Source organism: Sarcophilus harrisii, chromosome 6, assembly GCF_902635505.1.
Source record: "Sarcophilus harrisii chromosome 6, mSarHar1.11, whole genome shotgun sequence".
NCBI classification, from domain to species: Eukaryota; Metazoa; Chordata; class Mammalia; order Dasyuromorphia; family Dasyuridae; genus Sarcophilus; species Sarcophilus harrisii.
The window spans coordinates 52,289,626-52,316,417 of record NC_045431.1 but is presented as its reverse complement, the minus strand read 5'-3'; the positions used below and the strand labels follow the sequence as shown (position 1 = coordinate 52,316,417).

The following is a 26,792-nucleotide window of genomic DNA, read 5'->3' as shown; positions in this document are numbered from 1 at the left end:
TTTGAATAAAGTTTTCAAAATATATCACATCAGAACTAATATAGTTCTATGATTGCATCCCAGAGGAATCTTTTATACTTTATTCAGAAAGATTTGAGAACAAAAAAAAGAGAAAATTCTATAAGTGGAATTCAGTGATCATGAATATTCTGAATTCAGAATGATATTCTGGAAGGTCATAATCATCAAAGAGTTTTGAAGATATGAATTGTCTATCCCTATATGACATGTTTATTAGTAGCAATCTGTTTATACATAAATAGAAAATATTCACTTCAAGTCAATTCACAATAAATCTTTAAAATCTCTTTTTTTTTTTTGAAATAACAATTAAGGAAAGCTTATCTTTTCTAGTCTGAATGAAAAGAAAGGTGAAAACTAAGGCACCAAATAAACTAGCTTTGATTTCTCATATTGATTTGGCTGTAACAATTGATTTAATTAATTATCATTTTTTTGTATTAGTATAAGTTAAAAAAAGCATATGCTTTATTTTGTGCTAGTTAACATTTTTAAATTGACATTTTAAAATCTATAAATTAAAATATCTTTTTTCCATTATTTTTTTTTAACAAATTCTTTGTGCTTATAAATCTCTTTTTTTGATAAGTTTTAATTTCAATGAAGTAATACATATGTTTCAATTTGCTGTAGTAAATAAAATAAGCAAATAATCATTACTCTTCTACAAAATTAAAATGAAAAGCCAAAAAGAAATCATTTTTTAAATAACAGTATGTTCTTAAAATGAAATATTTATCTTATGTGTGAAGACTATGTATATGTGCATTGGTTACTGTCCTTCATTCTCAAAGAGGACCAAAATGACATTACTACATTGGACTCAAGGTACAGTGTGTCCGATTGTGGTTCATCAGGCCAAAAGGAGCTCAGAAGGCTCTGTCTATTACAGGTCAGGCACAAATAGTCCATATGAACATTCAGCATAGGGTTTTCTCTAAATTTGTGCATTTCATTTTTCTTTTGAGCTGTTGCAGTTCTGCTTTGCTCACAATGCATAGTACCTTCAGCACACCATATTGGGCAGTCCTTTGCTTGTATTTCCCATATTATGCAATCAATTCCAGAATTCTTCAAAGAGATCTCAAAGGTATCTTTGTACCATGTCTTCTGACCAACATATTGAGCACCCTCCTTATGTGCATTCTCTATAAAATAGTCTTTCAGGTGATCAGACATTTGGTATTCAGACAACATATAAAATTTGAATGATTATAAGTTTAGCTGAGAAAAAATCTGAGTGTCTGGTACCTTATCTTACCAGGTGATCTTCAGAATTTTCTTAAGATAGTTCAAATGAAAGCAGTTCAGTTTCTTGGCATGGTACTAGTATACTATCCAGGTTTCATAGGCGTACAAAAATGAGGTTAGTAGATCTTCACTTTGATAGGCAGCCTATTACCTCTTTCTCTCTTATATTTTCCTTTGGAGTCTTGTAAATACTGAGCTTGTTTTGTCAATGCATGTGATCACCTCATCGTCTATGTATACATACATGAAAGTATACTGCCAAGGTAAATGCTTATCTGGAGCATTCAAAATGTCTCCATTTGCTAGAACCAATGTTTCCATATATGGGTACTGTAGTACTGGCTGGTGGAGAACCTCTGTTTTCTTGGTATTAGTTGTCAAGTCAAAATTAGCCCAAGCAGCAGAGAATCACTCCATACTTTGTTGCATCTCAGCGTCAGAGACTGCATGGAATGCCCAATCATTTGTAAACAAAAAGTTGCCCATCAATTCTTCCTTCACTTGAGCCTTGGCTTAATTCCTTTTCAAGTTAAATAATTAACTGTCAGTGTGGTAGCTGACTTGGAAGCTTTTTTCATCCCTGCTGAAGGCATCTAACAATAATGATGAAAACATTATGGTAAAAATGGGAGCAAGCACATAGTCTAGCTTCATTCCTTTGGTCACTGGGAAAGTGCAAGAGCATTATCCATTATCCAGAATCTGGGCAAGCATGCCATCATGAAACTGATATACAGTATTGATGAACTTTTCCAGCTTTTTAAAAAATATTCTTTTTTTAATTGTTTTATTTTTTTCTGGTTATACATGTACATTCATTTTTTGTTATACCCATTTCTTTATGAATCATGTTGGAAGAGAAAAATCAGAACAAAAGGGAAAAACCACAAGAGAAAAAGAAAAAGAAAGTAAACATGTTCAGCACTCCACAGTTCCTGTGTCAGCTGCCTCATGGCTATTGAAACTTCTTGTTCTCCTTCATCCATTCCACCCGGGGATGGGGAGTCTTTACATTCTTGGGATGGACATCTCCCTAACTCACCAAAGGGTTTGAGAGCTCTAGCCTTGTTGAGCCTATGTGCTGAAAAAGTTTACAGTTGTGTGACTGTTGCTCATGTACCACTTGTTAGAGCCACAGGTGAGAATAGGGTAGATCAAGTGGATACCAGAAGAGAAAACAGCCGAGAATAGACTGGGCAGCCCTCACAACAAAGGTACTTGGCTTCTCTTATGCCCCATGTTTGTGCGTATCAAAAAGTAATAAAAATAAATAAAAATATTTGTCATGATGTGTAAAGGGCTGAAACTCTGAGCAGATGCACTTGAACAACCGAGCACTTAAGGCTAGTTACTTATTGGACAATACTCTATTAGAATATGCTTGGAAAGTGGCCTACCCTACTATTCTGTGCTGGCTCAATTTGTTGGTATATACAGAGAATTGTAGGAGAGATTAGAAGGTGGAGTAAGACAAGCCAGAATTACTTTTTGGGTGGAGAAGAAGAAAAAAGGTGTGGAGATTGCTGTGTCCATTCCCTTCTACCCCTAAGACCAAGAATAAAGACCAAAGACTTTTGCTTATCCTGACTCCAGCTGATTCTAAGGCATCCAGGGCACTAACTCAGCCTTCACAATGATGATGGTGGGATATTTAGTCCCAAAGTTAAATAGATTGATCCCCAGCATTACTTTGTAGACATAGATACAAAAATATAGGGATAGAAATAGATATAGATAGATACACATATATACCTAGATATCCATATCTAAATACTATAAGCTGATCAAAATAAACTGTCATATGTATAGAATTATGATCAGCAATCTTTTAATTTTGTCACTTAGTCTCATAAAGAGTAATAGTTTGAAATAATGAAATAAAAGTACATGGCAGTGTTATTTCTCTTCTAAGAAAAGCTTTAGTGCTATTTTAAACTCTGCTATTCATTCATTCAGCCATTATTTAAGTGACTATTGTATGTAACAAATTTTGTTATATCCTGTAGGAGAAACTGAAATACAGTTGGCTTTTTTTAAAGACAAGGTCTCATACATACAATTGGTATGTAACCTATAAAATAGAGAATTAAACATATTCTCCTATCCTCACAATCTCTCAAAGCTCTCCAAATTAAGAACTATAATTATGCTCAGTTATACAATTTAGCATTCGCAAGTGTTTTTCCAGCCTAATACATCAAGAATCTTAAGAAGGTAAAGCCTGATAAACTAACAGCAGAAAGGCTAATCCCAAGTCCCTAAAGTGCTCATTCAGCAATCCCGTCCTTCTGCCACTATCAGTGAAGCTTAGGCAGAATGATATAACCTGATCCATACACTTGTGACAGAACTCATCTCTTTCTCCATGCTGCATTCCCCTTCTTTGTTTGCCTTAAGATAGAGAAAGATAGATGGACTCTTACTCTCTCTTACTCTATCTGAATAGGATTGTAGCAATCCATTAGACTGCAGGAGTACTTAATCAGAAAACTAAGGAACCATCTGATTTTTGAATAAGGCTTTAAACCAACAAGGAATGAGATTGTTATCCAACTGAACCAAGTTTTGTTTTCCCCCAAAGTCACTTTAGAACAAAGACTGAAGTTAACAAAAAGTGAATTCCCCAATATTATAGGAATTTGAGAGAGCTTTGAAGTACAGATCTATGGAAACTACAATCCTCAGAGTGGGGAAAGAGAGGAATATGAGTAATTGAGGAATATAAGGAAAAGAGACTGAAATTGCCAGATATTTCTGAAGGAAAAAACCTCAGCACAAGGAAACAAAACCATAAGGAATATACTGACAATAAAAGGGAATATAGCTCAAGATTATTTCTGTGAGTCCAATATATCTGAATAAATTTTGTAAGACAAACAAAAATGAATTAATGATAAAACAGAAGATCCTGTGTATTGCCAAGAAAACATGGACGTATAGCAGGTTGACTTGAGAAATGAGAATGGTAAAAGTAGAATTTATAGTTTACAGAACAGAAATAATTAGAAGACAAAAATTGAATCCATGATCTGTTCAGCAAAACAAAAGGGAAAACAACTAATTAGAAATATGAATAGAAGTAAAAGACAGTTTGGAAGAAATGAAGCAAAAAAGCAGTCATGTGGGTAAAAGAAAAAAAAAGAAAAAGAAATCCTGTTTTTAGAGAAAGGAAAATCTCCAATTTAGAAAGAAAGTAAAAGGAACATAAAATTAGTTAATCCTCATAACTTTACATTTAAATCTACTAAAACAGAAGAGAGTAGCATTAGTTAAGAAAACAATACCCTACAACCTGTTGCTTACAAAGAACCATACCTAAAAAGCAAAAGCATATTAAGAATATACATTTTAAAAAGCAAAAGCATATTTTGATAATAAATGAGGGTCTACAACAAAATTAACTTTGCATCAAATGAATCCAAGAAGACATGCTATTAGACAAAGGAAAAACAGAAATTCACAATATCAAAAGAGATAAGGAAACTAAATTTTTTAAAAGTCCTAAACAACTTTAAGCGATAGGATTTTCTTTTACACATTATTTAATCATTTCTATGATTCATTCTTTGACTCACACATTAAAGATTTCAATATTGTCTCCATTTAGACATATGCATTTTGTATTCCCTGACCTGATTATTGTTTTTAATAGTATTTTGTGCACAATTTACTGTTTTGGTTTAAAAAAATTTTTGTAATAGATCTTTGTCCTTATCGTGAATTTTTACAAAAGTTCCATGTGGTACTGGAAAATATATATATTTGTCAGCAATCTTATACAAGATGGCAAAAGTCTTTTAGCTCTATTTTTCCAGAAATCTATCCAATTTTACATTTTCCTTTCTATTTATTTTTCTATTGGATTTGTTCAGAATTAAAGAAAGATATTAAAGTCTCTAGCCACAAATGTAGTATGGACTACTAAGTATACATGTTTTTCAGTACCACAGATTTTCTTAAATAGACTAATAAAATATAACAGGAGAGGATTAATAAACTGAATACATATATTAAAAAAATTAGAAAATCTCTTCTCATTTGGCACCACCAATATGTTGTTCATATTCTATGTGAAAATTGGCTGGATCACCTACATTTCTTTTAGGCCACATTTTGGCAAACTGTGGTAGTTCTTGTGGATGCTATTGATCAGAATAGGACTCATACCATACATTGGTGTAAGGAGGCCATGACATTCAAATGCATCAGGTGCTCATTAGACGTATATCTGGGCTGCTTAGGAGAAGGACAAGATCAATATTAAATGGAAAGCCAAAAGATAGGCCAAGAAGATCAAAGCCAGAGAAATGAAAACTAAAATAACAGATTTTGACCGTTATAAAGTCACAAAGGCCAAGAAAATAAGAAACAGAATTATCAGGTATGATGTGAAGAAGCTCCAGATGGCCTCTACCTAGAGGGGTCCCCTAAAAAGGGAGTTGCCTAGAAGGCACTGGCCAAGGTCTCTGCCAAGAAGTTACCCCTCAAAGAAGGCTGAGGACCAGAAGGCAGCCCCAGGCCATAAAACTCAAAAGTCTCAGAAGGGTCTGAAAGCCTCCAGCCAGAAGGCCCCAGCCAAAAAGGGACCTGATCAGAAAGCAGCTGTTCCAAAGGCCAAAAAAATATGAGGAAGCCTCCAGAAATTTAATAAAGGTTTTGCAATATACCTAGAAAAATTAAAGTCAACAAGTAAACCTAAAATAAGCCAAAAAAGGACATATTGAAAAATAAAGGAGAATTAGGAAAACTAGAAACCAAAAAAATTTCCAGAGATGACAAAACAAAAAGTTTGTCCTTTGAAAAAGCTAAAGGGTCAGAGAATCAAATACCAAATATGCAAGATAAAATCACAATATAAGCAGAAGAAATACTGTTTTTCAAATGATCAGAAACCATGATACACAATTATTTGCCAACAAAACAATACAAAAGAATAGAAGGATATCTTCTAAAATACAATAGGAGACCAAATAGAGGTCATTAATAATTTATTTTCAATAATAAGATATAACTAACTCTAAAGGAACTACCAAGACATCATCAACAAAAACAATTTCTGTTTTTACTCTGATGGCTTTCTAGAATGGGTAAAAAAGGAATATGGGTAGAAACTCTAATGATGTCAAAACAACAAAAATTCAATTTTAAAATGTCATCATCATTTCCTATAATTAGCATATAACTGATATAGAAGATGTATAAATAACTGGAAAATTCTTAAATGTTTTGCAGCATATAAGCTAATTCCTAATGTTCCATCAGTGTCAGGAAGTTTCTTTTAAGTGTTTTAATATTGTAGATGATTATTAAAAAGATTTAGAGAATATTATAAGAACTGGATTAAATGTGGAGTAGTACTCTGATGAGAAGTAATTATTCACAAGTGCTATAATTAAGGAAAATACTATAATTCTAATGATCTTCAGTAAATTTTTTCCTTGTAAATTAACTTGTTTAAATAATATGTGCATAACATTTCCCTCTATGAAATCTTTATTAAATAGTATAAATTAAATTTTAATAGCCTGTTCATTTTATAAATTAATAAGAAAAAGGTGATGTCTCTTTAGTATCTTTCCATGGTCTTTTCATATTTCTGAATGTACTGCATACAAGAACCCTTTTACTGCATGTGTCATAATTATTTTTTTGTTTTATAGCTACAGTGTTATAATTATACAAACTAATTCTAAGCTGGCAGACTTATGTTATCCACATCTTGTCCTAAACTTTTTCACCTGGTTTCTTGAATATCTAGATACACTTTACAATCTGACTTCATCTTACCTTTCCCACCCTATCTCATGTTGGTGGTTGTGGTGTTCAGTCATTTCAGTCATGTTTGACTCCGTGACTCCATTTGGGGTTTTCTTGACAAAGGTACTGAAATTGTTTATTTTCTTCTCCAATGGATTTAAATGACTTGTTCAAAGTCATACAATTAATAAGTATCTGAAGCCATGTTTGAATTCAGGAAAATTCATTTTCCTGACTTCAGGCCCACCCCTGTCCACTATACCACTTAGCTGCCCCATCCTATCTCAAATTATTCCTTTTTTAGCTCTTAACAAGCCCAGTGCTTTAATTTCTTCATATGAAAACTATCTGTTCATAGTCTTTCACCAAATATCATTATTTTCCATTTCATTATCTTGGTCATCTTGTTAGTTGTTCTGAATCTTCGTACTTTTCTCTTTTTTCAGTTCATACAAGTTTTTCTAAGTTACTTTGAATTTTTCATATTTACCATTTCTTTCCTGACCATAATACTCTTTAATTTCTATGCTAAAATTTCTTCAGTCATACTCCAATTGGTGAGCATCTACTTTCCTTCCAATTTTTTGACATTACAACTGACATTATAAATATTTTTGAACATAAGGGACCTCTGTTTTCAACATCCTTGGGGTATATGATTAATAATGATACTGTTTGTTCAAAAGGTATATAATTTAGTGACTCTTTTAGTGTAATTGAAATTTTTTCCAGAATGATTATACCAATTAACAAGTTCTCCAGTGGTACTTTAGTGTGCAAATATTGTCCGAGCTCTCCAACATTTTTCATCATTTCTCATTTGTTAATCGGAAAGGCATAAAAGAAACATCAGCATTCTTTTAGTTGGATTGTCCCTTATTAATAGTGATTCAGAGCATCCTTCATATGGTTGTTGGTAGTCTACATTTCTTTTTTTGTAAACGTTATATTCTTTGGCCAAATTTTTATTGGGCAATGGCTCGTTTTTATATACTTAAATCAATTCCCATGAATATCAAAACTTTTCCAGATATATTTGCTTCAAAGATTTTGCCTAATTAACTGCTTCTCTCTTAATCTGAGGAATAGTGATGATCATGTCAATTCTAGGACTCCTTCATACTCTTTTTCATTATTTTCTTCCTTTCTGTTCCTTCCATGAAATTTTAGTATTATTTTATTTGTATTATTTCTGTAAAGTAAGCTTTAAGCAATTTGATAGATATGGCACTAAGTCTGCAAATGGATTTTGATAGTTTGTCATTTTCATTAAATTGATATTGCTTGACCATGAATATTAAATATTTCTCTAGTTATTAAACCCTTTCATGATTCTGTAAATCATATTTTATAGTTGCATCTATATAGCCCTGAATGTGTCATGGAAGGTTTATGCATCTTACTATTATTTTGAAAATTATTTGTTTTTTCTATTAAATTTTGTTAGTAATATATAGAAAGGCTGATGATTTTGAGGATTTATTTCATATTCTACTACTTTCATCAGTCTACAAGAATATATTGTCTCCTATGTGTGAGGTTCTGTATACTCAGCTTTGTATATATAAGGATAGTAATGAAACAGTTATTATTACTCAAAATCCTGTACATGCATATATAAACATATGCAAAATAAATATAAGGTAATTTTTTGGGCAGGGATAGGAAAAAATTATATAGGGGAATGTGATTGAGTTGAGCTTTCAAGTTCTAAAGAGAAATTTCAGATGGCTGAGTTGAGTAGGTAACTACATTACAGGTATGGAAGACAGTGTATAAAGGCACAGAATCAAGAAATGGAATTATGTATACAAGAAATGGATAAAAAGGACAGTTAGACTAGATCATAAAATTAATATGAGGGACTTTCTTTAAGTGATTAGTTTTTTTTAATAATTTTTATTTAAAATCTTTATCATTTTCTAAGTAACCATCATATTTGCTGGAAGGAAATATTATGTCTCTTTAATTAGGCTCATTATCTCAGCTTTTTTGTTTATTTTATTTCTGTGTCTATCATTTCCATAATATCAAATAATAGTAGCAATAATGTGATCTGGCTTTCTTCATGTCTTTCATATTATTCTGTACCTTCTTATGAACTTATCATATTAGAAACATGTTTCTTTGGGCCCCAACCCCAAGATTGGGATTTAAATTGTGTTTATCCAGTAGCAAAAGTAACCAAAGGCACAGGGATATGTGGAGGGAGTGTGTGGGTGTGGGTGTGGATGTGTTGCTAGAGAGAGAGAGGACAATATACTATTTAGTTTTTATATTCCTTGTCTTCTTCCCCCAGCACTTAAAATATGTATTGAATTTTGATTTTGAGCCTAATAATTTTTTAATTATCTTAATTTACAGGTGGCAAATATAAAAAAACAGTATCATTTACAGATTTCTCAATTAACAGAAGAACTTTCCGCACTTCAAGTGGTATGATAAATACTGTTTTACTACTATTTATAAAATTTATAAATTCATTTGTTCATGGGTTTTTTTTGAAGAAAGATTGACAAATGTATTGACAAAATGTATTTTAAAAGAAAAGAAATACTAATAGTAGCATTACTGTGCCTGGGGCCAATAGAAGTTAATGGCAACATTAACATTTTGAGACCAGAAAAAATGTATATACCTTTCCAGTTTAGAGAAAACTTTTCCAATTACTTTTTAATCTCTCTCTTCTTTTTTGCATTCATAGTTTATGTTGTATAACACTTAATTGTGTCATTGTTTTGTAGTCATAGTATTAAAAGATTTCATTATTTTGTTCTGTAGTCATACTAAGAGATTTTGCATTTTTGTTAGAAAGGAGTCCTCACCTCATGACTTTTATAGCCCAGAATTCTATAAAACCACGTACACCCTTTGACCTAACAATACTGCTACTAGATCTGTATCTCAAAAGAAATAAAAAAGGAAAAAGATCTGTATGTACAAAAAATATTTATAGCAACTCTTTTCAAGGGCAAAGAATTGGAAAGTGAGGGGATGCCCATCAGTTGGTGAATATAACTGAATAAATTATTGTGTGCAATTGTAATAGAATACTATTTTGCTATAAAAATGATGAGTAGTATGCTCTCAGAAAAACTTGGAAAGACTTCCATGAACTGATGCAAAGTAAAATGTACTACGTACAAAATAATGGCAATATTGTAAGATGATCCCCTGTGAATGATAGAGCTATTCTTAGCAATGTAATGATCTAAAACAGCTCTGAAGGACTTATGATGAAAAATGCTATCCATACCCAGAGAAAAAACTGATAGTGTCTGAATACAGACTGAAGCATACTTTTTTATAGCATCCTTTATTTTTCTTGATGGTTTTCTCTTGTTTGTTTTTTGTCTATGTTTTCTTCACAACATGACTATCATGGAAACATTTTGCATGAATGACTACACATGTATAATCTGTATTGAATTGCTTGCATTCTCAGTGAGGAGGGAGGAGAGAGGAAGGGAAAGAATCTGAAATTCAAAGTTTTAAAAACAAATGTTAAAAACTGTTATTTCATGTAGCCAGGGAAAATTTTTTTAAAAACTAAATAATTTTTTTAAATGCAATGGCTGTAAGGAAACAAGAACAAAAAAATAGAAATGAAAAGAAATCAAACAAGTTTAATTTCAAAGTGAGGAAAATGAGTTTGTATACCAAAGTCTTCTGAGTAGGAGGGCTTGACATGATGAGCTTAAAAAAAAAAAAAAAAAAAAAAAAAAAAAAAAAAAAAAAAAAAAAAAAAAAAAAAAGGTGGAACCTAACAAAGTCATCCTTAAGTCTTGAAAAATCAGTTCCCACATCAAGCTCAGTCATATAGGCGTTTTTGGAACAGTACAGGTGTCTTTGAGTCCTGTGGGAATAGTCCTTAAATTATAAAGGTCTTGAGCCTTGTGTCATTAGGTGGGGAAGAGAACCAGAATTAGTGGGAAAAGAAGTGCTGCATCTATTTTGGTTCACTTAGTGGTTTTACAAGCACAGGAATCGTTAAGAGTATCAGGAGGTTTGATTTATCATTTTCTGATGCAACATGTTGGCTGCTTCTGGCTCTCAGGTGCCATGGAAATTATTGATTAATATGAAAATCATAAATCCCTCAGAGAACAATTAGTGCTGGTCAAAATAATACATTTTACCAGTGGGTGAGGTCATTGAGTGGGTAAGCACAAAGTATTGTTATTATGCCAAGTTCAGGGCACAATCTGCTTCTAGGCCTTGGCTCTTGAAAATAGATTGTCTCCAAATATGTTGACACTTTATTTTTTCATCATTTTTTTCTTTTGCTCTATGTCCTTTTTCACAACATAACTAATATAGAAATGTGTTTTGCATGATTGCACATGTATAATCTATATCAAATTACCATTTTAGGGAGGGAGGAAGATTACTGAAGGAAGGAGAAAATTTGAACTCAAATTTTTTAAATGTTTAAAATTATCTTTATATATAATTCTGGAGGAAAAATAAAATATCTTTTTTTAATGGAGGTTCTGGGAGGATCTAGCCTATCAGAGGGTGGAGAAGGACTGCAGGATCACAGGATACTTACAATGTGTGCAGTCTTTTCTAACCTTATTTCATAGTACATTTCTCACATATTATTAATTAGAACCATACTGAGCTCCTACCTTTTTTTTTTTTCCTGATTTTCTCTTTTTAGTTTTTCTCCCTATGGATTCATGCAGTCTGTTCCTCATATGTATAATGTACTTCATTGTATATAACGAATAAAATCTTTCTTTTAGGGCTAATCCATGTACCTAGTGCTCCATGAAGTGTCCTGATATTCTTACCTCTTCATGCTGCTACTTAGTTGAAATTAATCTTTCTGATTTGGATAGTATGTGACCAAAAATATTGGAGGACTAGAATTTTCTCCAAACCTCCTCAAAATAACATTTATGTGAAACAAGTAAGCTAACAGCAGCTGTCTCCATGAGCAAAGATACAAAGAACCCTAATGAAGAAACAACAACCTAATGAATTAATAGTATAGAAGACTAATCCTCAATCTCTAACATGCTTACTCTCTTCTCCATTATCCCACTTATCTCTGCAGAACTGATAAGAGATTTGGATTTCGGCTTTAGGAACTATTAAATAATTTCCTTCTCTGCCCTTTTCCCTTCTTCACCATTGTGTAGAAACAAGCAATTGAATTTTACTTCTCTATCCACAGTGATGTGTATATCCACAGAAACAGGAGAGTAATTGATTGTAGATACAAACACACAGAAGTGAAAAATAATTTAGAATAAGAGCAGAAAGAAAATACATTAAAAGAACATAAGATATATATGCTAGAAAAATACTGCTCTCAAAGATGGAGTTTGTAGAAACAATTTAAGGATCATAGGTCTGTTCGAAGAATATAAGTCAAATTTGATCATAAATACACGAAATAATAAGAAAACAAAACCAAACCCTGTCAAGAACTTCTGGACATATAAAACAAAGCACCAATTGAAAGAATCCAAAGATTGCTGGGGGTGGTGGAGGAAAGTGTAGGAGGATTGCAGGGAAACTGTTGTAAATGCCATAACACTTAGTTGTTAAATTTAACAATTCCAATGCGAGATGACAAATTCTGTAAGCAACTAGAATAAAGATCTCCAGGTGTAAAGGAAAAGAGATTGAATTAAAATGCTTTTCTATGCCAGGGCAGCTAGGGTGGTACTGTGGAGAGAGTGCCAGTAATCTTTCTGAGTTCAAATCTGGCCTCAAACAGTAGCTCTGTGACTCTTAACAAACCAATTAGCCCTTTTTGTCTCCATTTTCTCATTTGTAAAATGAAATGGAGAAGGAAATAGCAAACTAATCCAATAATTTTGCCAAGAAAACTACAGTGTAGTCAAAGAGTTGGACACAATTGAAAACAACAACAACAAATTCTGTACCCATCAGGTACTACATAAAATAATAATATGTTATTATTTTAAAAAAAGAGAAAGAATCATTTAAAGCATTCCTACCAACCAACAAAAAAAAAAAAAAAAAAAAGCCAAGCAGATAGTTTGAGCTGTAATTACTCCAAACTGCACAAACACAAGAAATATAAATAAACCAAATAACGAACTTATAAATAGGGGCAGTCAGATGGCAAAGTGGAAAAAGCACCAACCCCTAGTTTAGGAGGCCCTGAGTTCAAAGCTGGCCTCAGACACTTAACATTTCTAGCTGTGTGAACCTGGACAAGTCACTTAACTCCCAATTGCCTCAAAACAAAAAACAAACAAACAAAAAGAATTTAAAAAGGCACAAGTTAAAACAAAAGTTAGAGGAAAAGATAAAAACTGAAAAGACACCTATAGGGTTAAAAGAAATAACAAAACAACAACAGAGAGACAACTAAGACATTTCTTTGTAATAGTATACAATGAAAAAAGGATAAAAGAACCTAAGGAGAAAACTTATTTGTGAAGGAAAAGATCTAAAATAACAAGGACCAAAAACCCTACAACATCTCTCCAAGAAGTAAATTAAGAAAGACCCCTGCTTCTGAGCAAATAGTATAGTCCCATAGCCAGTAAATCCTGCCTGAGGAAAAGGGGAGTTAGAACTCCTGGCAGCAAATGACATCTGGAAGGGTGGAAGGGCATGGGCCCAAAGAGGAGACTTCGTGGCAGAAGAAAAAAAGGATCATGAGGACACAGGTCAATATCTGTCATGGAATAATATTTCCGTTCTCTTAATTTCATTGAGAATTGATAGTTCTAAGAGTAGGGCATTGCTATAAAAAGGAGAGATAGGACTTGATCAACAAAGTAATAATATAGAAACGGTAAAAACTTCTCATAGTTACCTGTTGTTTTGCTCATTTTTACTATCTTAGATTTGTTTGTTCATTTTATATTATTCCAAGAAAATATAATATTATAACATATAGTTGTTATATAGATAATTGAAAGTAGAAGTCGTTAACAACAACATATCTTCTCTAAGTATTACACATGCCTCTTTTCAAATCACTTTTCCTCCAATTATTTATTTTTAGTATTCCAAGCATTCCATTATACTGTTATGACTTCTCTGATTTGTTATGTTTTGTTACATTCTCTGTTTTGGACTCATTAATTAATATTGAATTTTATCAACTATTCTGATTCTAAGTACACAGATTCAAAACTTTTACACAGGAGTGTTTCATGTTGAGGAAACATTTTCAGTTATTAATATTTTAACTTTTTGGGGTAGAGGGAAGAATTAGTAGTAGTTAAATTAAAAGTTTGGTTTTTTTTAACTTACATGGCTATCCAGTGACTACAGTCTCACAGAGAGTTTTTTCAGTTCCTTGGTTTATCATTTAAAAATGATTCTGATAAAAAAACAGATGAAAAGACAATATGGCAAGAAGAGAGAGATTCATTCTTTTTCTTCTTAAGAGTTCTAAAACTTCTTTCTTCCTGTTAACTTAGAGCCCCTAATCCTTCTTTATTTCAAAATGATTCTTGACATTTTGGAGTATGGATTCTTTTTCAGCATGTTGAACATTTTCATATGTGGCTGTATTACACTGGGGTTCTTTAATTAAATGAACAACTTAAACTTTCTTTTTTTGTCCTTCCCATGAACTGATAGTATGTACAAATACTTCAATGAGATCTTTCATTTCATCCATATGGATAGTCCCTCAACAATCTAATAACACTTTCACATCCTATGTAATTTCTTTTCATTGTCTTCCATAGATCCTCTATCCAGGATCAACCCAATCTATTCCACAATTTATAATTTATAGGACCACTCAAAGAATACTAGTCTTCAAAAAAGGTGTGTGGGGAAGATTCCGTTTTGTGTTAGAGAGTAGTTTGTGATTTTTGTAAACATTGCCCATTTTATTTCCATCATTCAGTTCTTTGTTTAGCTAATTTCCCATCTGTATAATCATGTTGTCTGTCCAATTATGAACTAATTTTATAGACTTTTTAATCAAATGCCTATCATAGTTTAGATAGTAGACACTCTTCATCTTTTGGTTTAGTTACTGCAGATTGCTAGATAAATTTCTTTTGAGTGGGCAGGGATTTCATTGAAAATGGCCTGTAGTGTTTTAGTGCTTGGCACTGTAAGCACAATCAACATTAGCAGCTAGAGGGATCTGAAGGGATTCCTTCATTCATTTGGCCCTGTATAGGAAATCCTTTATAATATTAACTAGTTCTATTTGGGGGCATATATCTTTTGAATATAGATTTTTATAAATATTTCTTTATTCATTTTATAGGAATGTGGAGACAAACAGAGCCAAGTTGAATGGGCTATTAGAGAAAAGCGGGCAGTGGAAGAAGAACTAGAAAAGGTAAAAACAAAGAACTCAACTCTGCAATTTATAGTCAGTCTTATTTCATTAGTGTATTAAAAGAGGTTCTATTATAACCCCTTGATAAATGCCTTTTTTCCATTCAAAAGTATTTCAAACCCGTATTTAAATATTAGTTAATTAATATTAAGACATATTTCCTATCATCTATGACAAGACCTTTAAATTTTTTTAAATCATGTACTTTGTGAAATTCTCATGTTTTATACCGGAATATAACCATATGAAGCATATATTTACTTATATCATATCAGCAGAATAATTTGTCACTATTATGTTTTGGTCAAATAGTCTTTTCCTTTAATATTAGATCCATAAAAAATCTTAAGAGAATAAAATCAGGAAATGATAACTTTATCTTTAATCAAAAACATCTTTTCTCATAAAATGCTTATCATGAAGCTCTTAAATGAATTTTTTTTGTTGTATTTTTTTATGAAAGTTTTTCATTTTCAAAACATATGCATGAAAAATTTTTCAACATTGGTCCTTGCATAGCCTTGTGTTCCAAATTTTCCCCTCTTCCCTCCCACTCCCACCCCTAGATGGCAAGTAATCCAATATATGTTATAAATGTTAAAATATATATTAAATCCTATATGTGTAAACATATTTGTACAATTATCTTGCTGCCCAAGAAAGATCAGATCAAAAAGGAAAGAAAATAAATAAGAAAACAATGCAAACAAACAACAACAAAAAGAGTGAGAATGTTATGATCCACACTCAGTTCCTGCAGAACTCTCTTTGGGTATAGATGGCTCACTTCATCATGAAATCATTGAAACTGGCTTCAGTTAAATTCTTAAAAGTCTGTCTTATATGAAGGCATGATTAAGGATATTTTTCTTCAGGGACTTATTCTTTTCTATCTCCTATATAGAGGTCAGGCCTTCTCATTACATACATGTTCATTTTCTCTAGCAGAAACAAAATTTAAAGAAGACTCAGAAATCAACCATTTACATTTTGTTGTGAATCTTAAATATTTTTATAGTGATGTTTGCCTTTTCTAAGCAAGTCAGTCAGTAAACAAGAATTTGTTAAATACTCATTTTGTGTTAAACACTGTGCCAGATTCTGATAATAAAGAAAAAAAAAAGAAAGTTATCACCAATTGTAAAATGAAAGATAATTTCAAGAAACAAGTAAGAAAAGGAACTTGGAGTATAGAAAAGTCTTGTTTTTGAAAGGTAATATCAAGCCATGAGATTCCATCTGTGCATAAGAACAGCTTTGAAACATAATAAATAATCATTTTGTTTTTTAATATCAAGTGATATGTTTGTACTTTCCTCAACCAAGGGAGGAAGAAAGGGCTTTCATAAGGGCATATCATTTGGACATCTTTAAGGCAAACTAATTTTTATTAGTGGAGAGAGCATGGTATAGAATAGAAATAACTCTGATTCACACCATGCCTTTACTTTTCATTATCTAGGTGACCATTGGGCAAGTAAAACACTTAACATCACTGGGACCTCACCAGTCTTTAAGGTCTCTTCCAGATCTAAATTTGGAATATGTTACACTTGATCCTTTCAACAACACTTTAAGATATTATATCGCAACAGTATAGTGTAGTTTAGCATAGTTGTCAGGGGGAGGGGAGGGAGACAAGGAAAGAGGAAAGACAGACAGACAAAGAGGAAATCTAAATAATCTAGCTGATTTTGTAGACCATTTCACTCAATATACTAGAGATAAAAGCACAAGGTAGGAGACTGGGAGAGTGAATCGATAATATCCTAATTGAGTCTTACCTCCTAATGTAAATATTTAATGCTGAATCTTGTGCTAAAGTCTACTCTTGATCATACCAACACTGTATTCATTCGTTTAAGCTTAAGGAACTAATTAGTGGTTCAGCCAACTTGGCCTTCTTAGTATTCCTGGTCACCTAAAAGATTCCTGTTGTACTTTCTTTCACTTCTTTTTGTCCTATCATGTATTACAGTGAACTGGAAAGAAGAAACTATTATATGATGCTATGATCACCCTGTAAAATAATCATGTTTATGTATGAAACTCTCAAGATTATTTTTTCCTAAATAATTAATTTTATTGTGAACTAAATCTTACCTGTGTTTGTTTTCTTTTATTCACTAGAAATCTAGTTTCCTGCTCCTAACTTAGCTGGCTATGGTGAAAAATAAAATTTACATTTAGATGTTTCCATAGTAACCATCTCAGATCCATCTGCTCTCTAATTGCCTACTTTTAAAAGATCCTAGCCCCTTTCTGTCTAAAGCTGCTGTACCGTATTTTATGTGATTTAAAAAAATTTCAAGGTGAATTTTGTCTGTTTTTTCATTCTGACATTCCACTATATGTAATTACTTATCTTATATATTATAATATAATAACATTAGAATGACTTAATGATATTAGAATAACTTAAAGGTTCCACTCTTTGGGCACATAGCTGTGCCACTGGTGATAATTTCTTCAGTTTCAACCTTCAGCATTCCATTTTGTTTATGTAAAATAACCAAACCTAATCATTGATAGTTTCTTGATGTAATCTTGCAGTTCCACCAAACTGGAAAGGTTTCATTTATAGGCCTGGTGATGAACTGTATTTGTGATTCAACTGATTGCTTGAGTTAGGTGTAAATAGGCTCATGAGCAGACATTGGCCATCAGGTGATAAATTTTTTTGGCCTTATCAACTCACCAAGAACTATATGATAAACTTTATCTGTAAAATGATGCTAAACTTATTCTGTAAAAATGAGAGCTTTAAAAATGCATCTCAAAATGAATGAAGTCTTTCACTCTGAAATCAACTTTGGGTAGCTTATTGCTTCAGTTTTCCTAATAAAGAAAGTCTTGGAAAAAACTAAAGACCATACAACCTTCTAATGAAATCATGTTTAAAAAAACAAACAAACATATTTTTACTATTTTAAGTGATTGAAACCTATAATGGACTGAGGCTTGAGTTAATGCACTGAGGTGTCAAAGCACGTGAGGCTAAATAGTAATTGGACCATATTCTATTAATATATATGCTTGGAGAAAGAATGGCCCCCACCCACTCTCTGTGCAAGTCCTGATATGTTGTATAAGAAATGACGATTTTGGGGGGTGGAGGCAGAGGGGCAGGAAGAGAGGCGGAGAGAGACTGCCGGCTGGGTTCTGATCTGGTGGCTGCTGGTCTCGTGGCTTCTGGTCTGGCTAGCTTCTTGACTCAGCTGCACACATTGCTATTGCCAATTCCCCTTTTACTTTCGACCCTTCTTCACCTCTACTGAAAATAAAGATTGAAGATTTTCCCTTAACCTGAATTCCTGACTCCGGCTGATTTTAAAATATGTGGTCATCACAGAAACCCTGTCATCTGAGATACAATGCCATTCAGTGGTTTCCTTTCTCTTAATTCACAGACCACAGAGTTATTGCACTAAGTCTGCAAATATACCTTCCATTTATTGAACATGTAAAATATTTATATACATATATATGTATGCATACACATATATATGCATATATACACACACATTACTATCTTTCAAATGTAGATAGTCCTAGAATTTATAATAGAAATTAATTTGTAAATAATGAATTCATAAAAATTTTGTCAGGTAGTTTTAATTAATGCATACTGATAGTACAACTCCAATCATGATGCAGTCTCCCATTTGTTTTAGTGTTAAAGAAAAACCCTCATTTGAAGAATTCAGAAATCACCACTGTAATTAGTATATTTTTGATGCATTCAGGGCTTAATACTGCATAACTTTTACCATAAGTTTCATATACTTCTATAGCAGTGGAGTGTCCAGACTACTGAAGTTTGTAGAAACTGAGTTTGAATCTTAACTTCTTTTTGCAATGTTGGGCAGGTCACTTTACCTTTAGGGTCTCAGTTTCCTTCTTTGTAAAATTCATTAGAATAAGATTATCTTTAAGGTCCCTTCTACTACAAAACCTTATTATCTTATAATCTAGATTTATCGAGAAAGCAGAGGAAATGAAGGTGATTGTAGGAAGCTAGAAGATATGCACCAAAGGTGCATACTTGCAGAACATACCATGGATAATCTTCAGTTACAACTTAAGACAGCACAAAACAGAATTAAACAACTTGAGATAAGGTAAGTAGTAATCTACATATATGTCATATAATTCTGTACCTATAAAATCTAGGTATTTTCACTTTCATAATGAACCACAGTGAAATAATTGCCACATATTTTACATTTTATAATAATAAGTATATCTAAAGAGATGTCTTAATATCATACAAAAAATATCAGCTTCAGAGTCAGAAAGATTTTTCCAGGTTCAAGTCCTATCTCTGACCCATTCTAACTTTGTGACTTCTCAGAGATCCAGAAAACACCAGAAAGACTCTAAAGGGTAGATCAGGTATCCACTTGCATTGATATATAAGATTTTCTCACAATATAATGATGATGTCCCAGATCTGGTACACTTTTTATATATACAAAAGCATTTTTATCAGTCCTGTGGGCATAATGAAATGAATTTTCCAAAATATATTTTGGGGGATAGAATGGACTTTTATTATATTCAAGCTAAAAAATCATGGTTGTTATTTTTCACATTATACATTTTTAAAATAATATACAAATCCTTATCTTCTAATAAAGAGCAAAGACTAATTTTTAGATTATTTAAAACAATAATCTATTGAAAATTTATGTAGAGACCAATTTTAAAGTACATATTGATACTAATTATACTTCAGTTATCTTTATTTGATGAAGTTATAGGTTTTGCTGTTGCATATTAAAACAATTAAAAGATGTTTCAGTAAAAGGACTAGATAGCAAAAAAAAATTCTGACATATATATGAAAATATATATATATATATACCAAAGAAGAAGGCTTTTTAAAAGCAACAAGCCAGACATATTGATTAAAATGCTTTTAGTTTTTTCCCCCCAATGAAAGATGGGAAATGTGGTTTTAGAAAAATAGAACAGTAGTAATACTATTTTTTCACCAGTAGCTTGTCTAAACACAGAAAAATTAGTTTAAGATCATTTTAAATATGGTATGTAATTTGGCAAGAACAAGGCACTTCAGAAATAAGAGAGAATAAAATCAGCTCTTTTGCTTCCTAAGGTTGAGCTTTTGTTTTAGATTTGCACATAAAGTCTTCCAAACTTCTGCCAATGGTTCATTTAAGATCTTTTGCAAATAGTGTGTAGTTAGAATCAGCAGATCCCTAGATTTATGCCTTGGGAAAATATCAGTGCAACCTGGCAGAAGCTCCTAAGGAATCTCTAAGAACAAATTAGGTGATATAAGTGGCAGCCACACTGTAAAACATGTCAAACCATTCTGATTGTTCCTAGTCTCTCATAGTCCCCATTACTGTCATAACAATTCACTTATGTGGAACTGTTGTTTCAAACAGTCATTCTCTGTATGAACATCTTTTGTTGCAAGTAACTTTGAACCTGTAACTCTCTAGGTCATCATAATCTCAGCCGTCATCTGTATACCACATGCTCTCACCCTACCATTTCTCTCCATGGTTACTCTTATTGTCAAAGGAGCAGAATCATAGGCTCCATTTAAAGTCTGTTTCTATTTAACAGCATTAATTGTGGTTCATAATGTAAGCAGGACTGGTTAAAAAAAACAATTCTGGAATGTTATAGTGATTGTATTATGTGGGAATTAGAATATGGCATTAAAAGGGAAATTTTTATGTAGTTCTTAGTATTTTTAAAGGAGAGGAGTTTTTGCACATTGTTCTTGTATTTTAATGGGTATTCCAACCCATTAAAGCATTTTCCAAAATCCAAGAAACCTGAGTGCATTTATAGTCCCACTATTACAATTTCATAAAAAGTTGGGCAAACCTCTTGGGGATAATGCAAAAATTTATTTCTCACTAGAATCCCAACCACTATTAATGTGGTTGGCTGGCATATTTTCCTGTAACTGAATTCAGTGATAAAGTAAAGGAGTTTGTAATATAGTTCCATTGAACTCCCCCATTTACTGTCACCTAGAATTTTTCCCCATTTAATCCTCCTCACACAATGAATTTCATGTATCCAGTCTCTTAAATTTAACAGAGAATTTGAAAGATTGCAAACTGGTTTTTAAGGATGAGTAGGCAGTTTAATTTAGTTGCTTTTCTTTTCATCTGTTTTATATAGAACATACCTATTATAGCAAACTCTTTTTAAAACAAAAAGCATAATTGTGAATTATAATTAAATGACTCCAGAAAGAGGAAAATAAAACACTGAAAATGTGGGCTTACTTCTAGAATTTTATAGCAAATCGTTAAGTGGGATGTTTTGTTTTCTGTCAGTTCTGAAGAAGAGATGTCACGTAGCCGGGAAAGGATTCAAAAGCTTCAGAACGTTTTAGAGTCTGAAAGAAAGAACTGTGGCACTGTCAGTGAACAAAGACTGAAACTTCAGCAAGAAAATGAACAGTTGCAAAAAGACACTGAGAATTTGAGAAAAATTGCTTTGGAGGCTCAACAAAAAGCCAAATTAAAGGTATCGTTAAGACTTAGTGGGATCTATGTCTGCCAGTGAAAAGTCTAGTACAAAGAATATTTAGGGAGGGTAGCAAACAATTTTAGAAGCTCTCTTGTTCCTTCTACCTATCAGAAAACACTGATACTAATTCAGAAAGTTAACAAGGTGAACATCCTTGAATATAATTTCTTTCACTTTATACCAAAAAAAAAAAAAATTACTTTCTAAAAATGAAGCAGCTTGGCATTTTTGACAAAGCAACTGAAGCAGTGCTTTAAAGGCATTATATTAGATAACTCTCTACTTCATTAAAGATCCATTTTCCTAGGACCATGCTCAGTTATTCTTGGTTCATACTTGGTTCATACTTTTCTGTCCTCCAGAATATTGTATTTTGTGATCTCCGCTCTTTTATTGATGAAGTTGCTAAATTTTGTGTGTTACCGTTTCTATCTGGTATCTGAATATTTTTTCTTCAGCTGCCTGCAGTATTGTCTCTTCATCCTAGAAGCTTTGGATTTTGGCCATGGCATTGCTGGAAATTGTTTGGGGCTTCCCTCAGGAAGTGACTGGTGGAGTCCCCATATTTTCACTTTGCCCTGGAGTTCTAAAATAACATGGACAGTTTTATTTTATGACCTCCTGGAATATGATGTCCAGGCTTTCCCTTTGTTTATAGCTCTCAGGTAGTCCAGGGATTCTTAAACCGTCTTTCCTAATTATGCCTTCCATTATCAGTTATTTCTGATGCTGATCAGATATTTCCAAAGTCTGAGGGCTGTATCCACTTTCCTAATCCCCTGTCCCCATTTTACTGTTTCTTGTTTCATAAGGTCATTACCTTCTCTCTGGAACCCTCCAATACCCAGTTGGTCTACATGGGGAAGACTCTATACCTTTTATATATACCAAGCCATCAATCCTTCTTCCCAAACTCTCCTCCATGGTTTTCATCTTTCCTCCAACTCTTTCCTCCATTTTTCCAATTTAATTTATAATATCATTCTTAAACATTTGTATCATTTCTCAATATCATTGAGTTTTTTGAACAAATTGTATTTTTATTTGAGGCTTTGCCTGTAGATATTTTAGAGCCATTCTCTATATCTGGGTCTGGGTCTTAAGCATATCTGACCCCATAAAAACCTTTTTTTTTGTCATTTTCCCCACTATCTACTTTGGGTTTCTCAACACCTCTGGCCTAGCAAGCACAGCTCAGAGCATTGAATTTTGATATTCTAGCTCATTCCTGCTTCATAGCTTCTTCCTTGGGCACTATTCTATAGATTGAATCTGAAATGATTGGCTAGAAAAATGTAAGTCAAGCTGAACTTCACTGTTTCTCATACTCCAATATCCTGGTTAGTCTTCCAGACAAGGTTCTTTTTAAAAGCTCTGCTTACCTTCATTATCTGAGAACTTCAAACTGTCCAGAAAGCTCCTTTTCCTGCATGTTTTGTTATTCTAGGCTTAAATCCCAGGTCCTGATATTCACAGTGGCTCCCCTGGATGAAATCCATGCTTGTTCTCCCCTCATTTGGGGCCTGTACACACCACCACAGGCCTCCTATTCAAATTCTTAATCTTGCTGTTTTTTACTACTTGGACTCTTGACTTTTACTTCAATTCTTCTCTCAGGATTCATAGTAAACAGAATTGTCCTTGCTTACAGATTATAGTAATTTTCACCATGTATAGTTCTGATCATATCTCAGTGATTTCTTATTACCTACAAACAATTCCAAACACCTTATAGTCAAGGTCTTCCTAATCCAGTGCCAACCAACTTTTCTAGCCTTATCTCATACTGCTCTTCTTCACATTTTCAACTATGTGTCATACTAGTCCACTTTTTTGTAATTCTTACTCACTGTGTCCCCTCCTTCTATGTTCCTACCTCTGCACATTTGTGTTTTCTATATCCTCCATTTTATCTACCTGATTCCTTTTCCTGTCTATTGTATTCCTCACCATCCTTCAAGGTTAAGGTTAAATGCAACCTTCTCCATGAAGCCTTCTTTTATCCTCTAGAGAGAACAATTTCTCTTTACCACTTCAATTCTTCTATAACACTTTTTAAATGCTGCTTGTATATATAAATCATATTCTAGTTTGTATGATAGTTCTTTGTGCAAATTGTATCATCTCTGTAAGAATGTAGGCCCCTAGAAGGCTTCTAATTCATCTCATGAACTAAAAATATCTATGGCATAGTGATTATCTCCATTTGCTCACATGGTTGATCATTATAGTGATGAATAAATGAAAAGAGAAACACTATATTCATTTTGTTCACTAGATCAGCACAATGGAACATGAATTTTCAGTAAAGGAGCATGGATTTGAAATTCGTTTGAGAGAGCTGGAAGATAGTAATCACGATTCCACTGTTGAATTGAGACGTCTATTAGTAGCTCAACAGAAGGCAACAAACCGATGGAAAGATGAAACAAAAAAGATTACAGAAGCTGCAGAAACTAGAATCAGCAACTTAAAGTAAGTCCAATATTACCTTTAGATAATTTGGTGCTTGGGTCACTTCACACATTTTATGAGAGTGTTTTAAATTATTTTTAAAAGTCTTTTTCATCATGACTAAGGAAGAAATATATATATAAAGTGATTGTTAAAAAATGCTTATTGATCCAGAATATGGCAGTTGTTCATGTATGTTAGTGTTGTGTGATCACTTCCTTTCCTTTAATTTAACAAAATCCTGTTTTTATGGTTTCTTGCTTTTTTTAAAGAAAATTTCATGATGATAATCTCAAGAAATCCATGTAACACTAAAATGACTATTTTTATGTGACATCAATATTTAATGACTATACAATATAGTATCATCAGCTGTAGTCCCATATCTATCTTGCACTTCATGGCTAAAATCCTTGAGAAAACTGTGTATAGTAAATACCTCCTCTTCCTTTTCCCTTACTTTTTTTTAGTTCCTTTGCAATCTGGCTTCCAATGTTACTATTCAAATGAAACTGGGCTCTTTAAACTTACCAGTGATCTCTTAATTTCCATGTCTAATGATCTTTTCATAATGTGTCTTTCTTGGCCTTTGTACAGCATTTGACACTGTTGATTACCTTCTATTTCTAGATATGTGTCCTCTATAGGTATTTGTGATGTTGCTCTCTGATCACTATCTGTCTTACATGTCCAACTACTCCTCTATTTCCTTTGTTGGATCTTTATGATGTTATGCCCACTAATTGTAGGTATCCCTTAGGGCTCAGTTGAGTCCTCTTTGCTTTGCTTTTCATGCTATCTCACTTGGAGAGCTCATCAGCCCCAATAAATTCAATTTTAATCTCTGCACATGATTCCCAAAATGATATTTTCCATCCTTAATCTCTCTACTGAACTCCTGTTCCCCATTATCAGTTACCTTTTGAACACCACAGACTGGATGTGCTTGTGGTCATTTCAAACTAAATGTCAACTAACACAGAACTAATTTTCTTTCTATCCCAACTCTCTTCTTTTCTGAAGACTTTTTAAACCTCCTTTTTATTGTCAAGATCATCATTCTCCCAGTTACCTAATCCCACAGCCTTGATGAATTCATAACTCCTAACTTTCATCTCAACTATTCAGCCCAATGCTAAATCTGTCATTTCTATCTTCTTGACCTCTCTAATGTATGTCTTATTCTCTCACACTGTTACCATTCAGTTCAGTTCAGGACGTAGTGTTCAGAATTATTCCCCTACCATCTTTTTCCTCACTTTAATCCATTAGCTGCTAAAGCTATTTAACCCCTATATTGTAAGACTTCATCACTAAAATAACTAAAATTGGTGATTCCCTTTACAGGAGAAAAAAAAGTATAAAAAGAGGAAGTTATATCAGAACCAGAGGCAGACTTTATGAGGGCCTAGATTCCAGAGATGAGAGCCAGAATGACATTTCCAGCACAATTTTTAAGGAGCAAAGGACAGAGAATGGAGAAAGCAAGAGTCATGGGATCTTTAAGTATTTCCTGAGTGGAGAACCCAGGCTAAGAAAAATCCTAAGAGGAAGATTCTTTCTTTAACTTTCCTTCCCCAATGCCTATCTGTCTACACATATTATAACAAAATCTGCTGTTTCTTTATTGAAATATTTTCAATAAATTGAATTTTGCCAAAACTACAATGAAGCCAAGGTTAATTAGAGGTAAGAATAATGATAAGAAAAAACATAGCCTACTTGCTGCCCAAGTGTAAGAAATTTTCCTATCTCTGAATTACTAATTTTGGGGACTTTGAATGATTGTGACTGAATTCAGAATTTTTCATCTAGAATAAACTTTCTAAAGCCAAAGAGGAAGGAATCAAGACACAGGGACCATTATTATATTGTTCAATGGCGTGGAAACTAAATAAAAATGAAAATCCCAGTTAAACACCAAAATAGAAATCCTGAAAATCAAACAAAACATGAGCAAAATTGAAAGCCTTCCTCCCCCCCCAAAAAAATGCCTTATTTAATAAATAAATCTAGGAGCTGTTTTTTTTTTAAAGAAACAAATAAATTGGACAACCCATGAGCTTACCTAATTTCTAAAAATAAATGAATAAATAAAATGAAGAAGAAAATTACCCGTCTCAAAAAATGAAAATGCTGAATTCACTATCATTTTAAAAAGAAATGAAATTGTTAGAAAACATTTTACCCAAGTATGTTCCAATAAAACTTACAATCTGAATGATCTGTATTTATATTTATAAAACTATAAACTGCTTACATAACAGATCAGAGAAAAGAACACCTAAATTATTGTATATTAGAAAAAATCAATTAATTTCAGTACTATATAAACTGAAAAAAAGGAAAACAATGGATCCTATCAAAATCTTTCTATGGCACAAATAGAAAGAGAAATACCATTTAAAAAATTGCACATAGCATAAGATATTTGGGAGTTTACCTACTTACAAGATATACACAAGAACTAGATGAACACAATACA

At 32.7% G+C, this 26,792-nt stretch overlaps 1 protein-coding gene and 1 pseudogene across 6 annotated transcripts in view; both read left to right on the top strand.

Annotated features, from left to right (window-relative positions):
- Positions 1–26,792, top strand: part of SCLT1 (sodium channel and clathrin linker 1) — a 180,681-nt gene that overhangs the window by 90,834 nt on the left and 63,055 nt on the right. For 4 of the 6 annotated variants that reach the window (XM_031944089.1, XM_031944091.1, XM_031944094.1 and 1 more), the window contains 5 exons: positions 9,394–9,465; positions 15,257–15,331; positions 19,307–19,452; positions 21,658–21,850; positions 24,132–24,328. In XM_031944089.1, coding sequence (XP_031799949.1) covers positions 9,394–9,465; positions 15,257–15,331; positions 19,307–19,452; positions 21,658–21,850; positions 24,132–24,328 — 683 coding nt within the window. Of the gene's footprint in view, positions 1–9,393; positions 9,466–15,256; positions 15,332–19,306; positions 19,453–21,657; positions 21,851–24,131; positions 24,333–25,654; positions 26,192–26,792 lie in introns of those variants that run through there. The other 2 variants (XM_031944090.1, XM_031944093.1) reach the window with 2 other exon arrangements.
- On the top strand, positions 5,124–6,018 carry LOC116420152 (annotated as a pseudogene).